General features: G+C 43.7%; 1 protein-coding gene across 1 annotated transcript in view; it reads left to right on the top strand.

Annotated features, from left to right (window-relative positions):
- HEATR1 (HEAT repeat containing 1) overlaps positions 1 to 745 on the top strand; it is a 38,292-nt gene extending 37,547 nt beyond the window's left edge. The window contains exons 44-45 of the mRNA XM_010137477.1: positions 123 to 231; positions 657 to 745. Coding sequence (XP_010135779.1) covers positions 123 to 231; positions 657 to 745 — 198 coding nt within the window. The remainder of the gene's footprint in view (positions 1 to 122; positions 232 to 656) is intronic.
- Positions 746 to 1,662: the final 917 nt, after the last annotated feature.

Raw genomic sequence — 1,662 nt, 5'->3', positions numbered from 1 at the left:
TAGGGAAAGCTTGTTCACAAACTTACTTACATGGAGAGAAGGTGGGAGGGAGGAGACAGGGACGGACAGGGAATTAGTCTGTAGGGTTTGTTTCCTTAACAAAGATTATTGTTTTGGTTTAGGTGCGATTTGCTGCCCTGCTTGCTTTGGTGGAAGTTGCACAGAAACTGAAGGAGAACTATCTGGTCCTGCTACCGGAATCTATTCCGTTCTTAGCTGAGCTCATGGAAGGTAATGTTCTAAAGTGGCATATGAAGGCAGACAACTGGCCTATGACCAGAAAAGAAAAAGGACCACTTATTCCAAGGATTCAGACAGGATGACTGATACAATTACTGTAAATTTTATGAACTGGTATGCGGCAGTTTAAACTATGCAGGTTGCAAACTGAAGTGGACTGTATCTAACACACTCCTAAGTTCAGTCACATTACAGTCGTTTCTTCAGTGTTACAGCCTGCACCCATCTCCCCAGTTGCACGTTAGATCAGTGTTACAGTAGAAATCATTTGCCTTAGTCAGTGCCCAAATACTTCTGAATAATTATTTCATACCTGGTGTTTTAAGACTGTTCTAGCCTCGATGAGCGATGAAGCCTTCGTAAGGTAGCTTTGTAATTACTATTCTACTCAGTTCCTGCTTCATTTCTTTTTCTAGATGAATGTGAAGAAGTTGAACAGCAGTGTCAGAAGACAATTCAACAACTGGAAGTCATTTTGGGAGAACCACTTCAAAGCTACTTCTAAAATTTATCCCCTTTATTTTCAAATTTTGTCAGAGTCACATTAGCTTCACGTTATGCAAGTGGTTCAGGCAAACTGTCATACTGGTTTTTACGAGGAGAGCTAAGATACTAACTTTTTAATAAAACATTTTAAGAATCTGGCTTTATTTTTCTGGACAGTCTGGGAAGTTTTCACATGACTTTTCCTTAACTGCTCTTTTCTTAACAGTGGGACACTGGGGCAAGCAATATGCAAATTCTGAGGGCTGGGTGCTGAGTCACAACATCCGAGAGTCTCTGAATTCCACTGTCCTCAGGGTCTGCAGTTACTCTCCCTGTGGAGGGGCTGTCACGTGCCCTTTCAAGGGTGGTGCTCATTGGACCTATACACTGCAATCCTGAGAATCTGCTTTTCTGTCATTTTTAGGCAAGTAAAAAGTAAACATTGCATCAGAGGGTGAGGGTTCATTACCGTGCTAGTGAGAAAGGACTCTAAAGTATGGTTTAAAATACAGCTGCTTAGAACTAACACTATACAGAGGATAATCTTCCATCCCATTGGGTGCTGGAAGCAGGCCTCTGTTCAGGATGCAGCATGTCATGCAGAGCCCATCACCGGAAAGGTTACGCTCCATTGTGGTCATTCATGCTCTTACAAGCTTTTTCTTAAAACAAAGCAGCTATTAGTTGTATCTATCTATCTGCTGTCAGACACAAAGGATGTTGCCATGAGAACTTCCTGATGAACTTGGATAAAGGCAGGGACACACAAGTGGGGTAATTGCCATTGCTGGGCGGGTGCTGCCTACCGGCTCTGGTACCATCGGGCAGTTGAGTTTATCCTGTGGCCAAGGGGTGTGCAGAGCACCACGCGGCCCTGAAAGCCACACCAGCACAGCCCAGGCCTGCTCAGGTTAACTGGTCTGTAGATCACTAACT

This window comes from Buceros rhinoceros, unplaced genomic scaffold, assembly GCF_000710305.1.
Source record: "Buceros rhinoceros silvestris isolate BGI_N320 unplaced genomic scaffold, ASM71030v1 scaffold4286, whole genome shotgun sequence".
Lineage (NCBI taxonomy): Eukaryota > Metazoa > Chordata > Aves > Bucerotiformes > Bucerotidae > Buceros > Buceros rhinoceros.
This window is presented reverse-complemented; position numbering and strand designations above follow the sequence as displayed.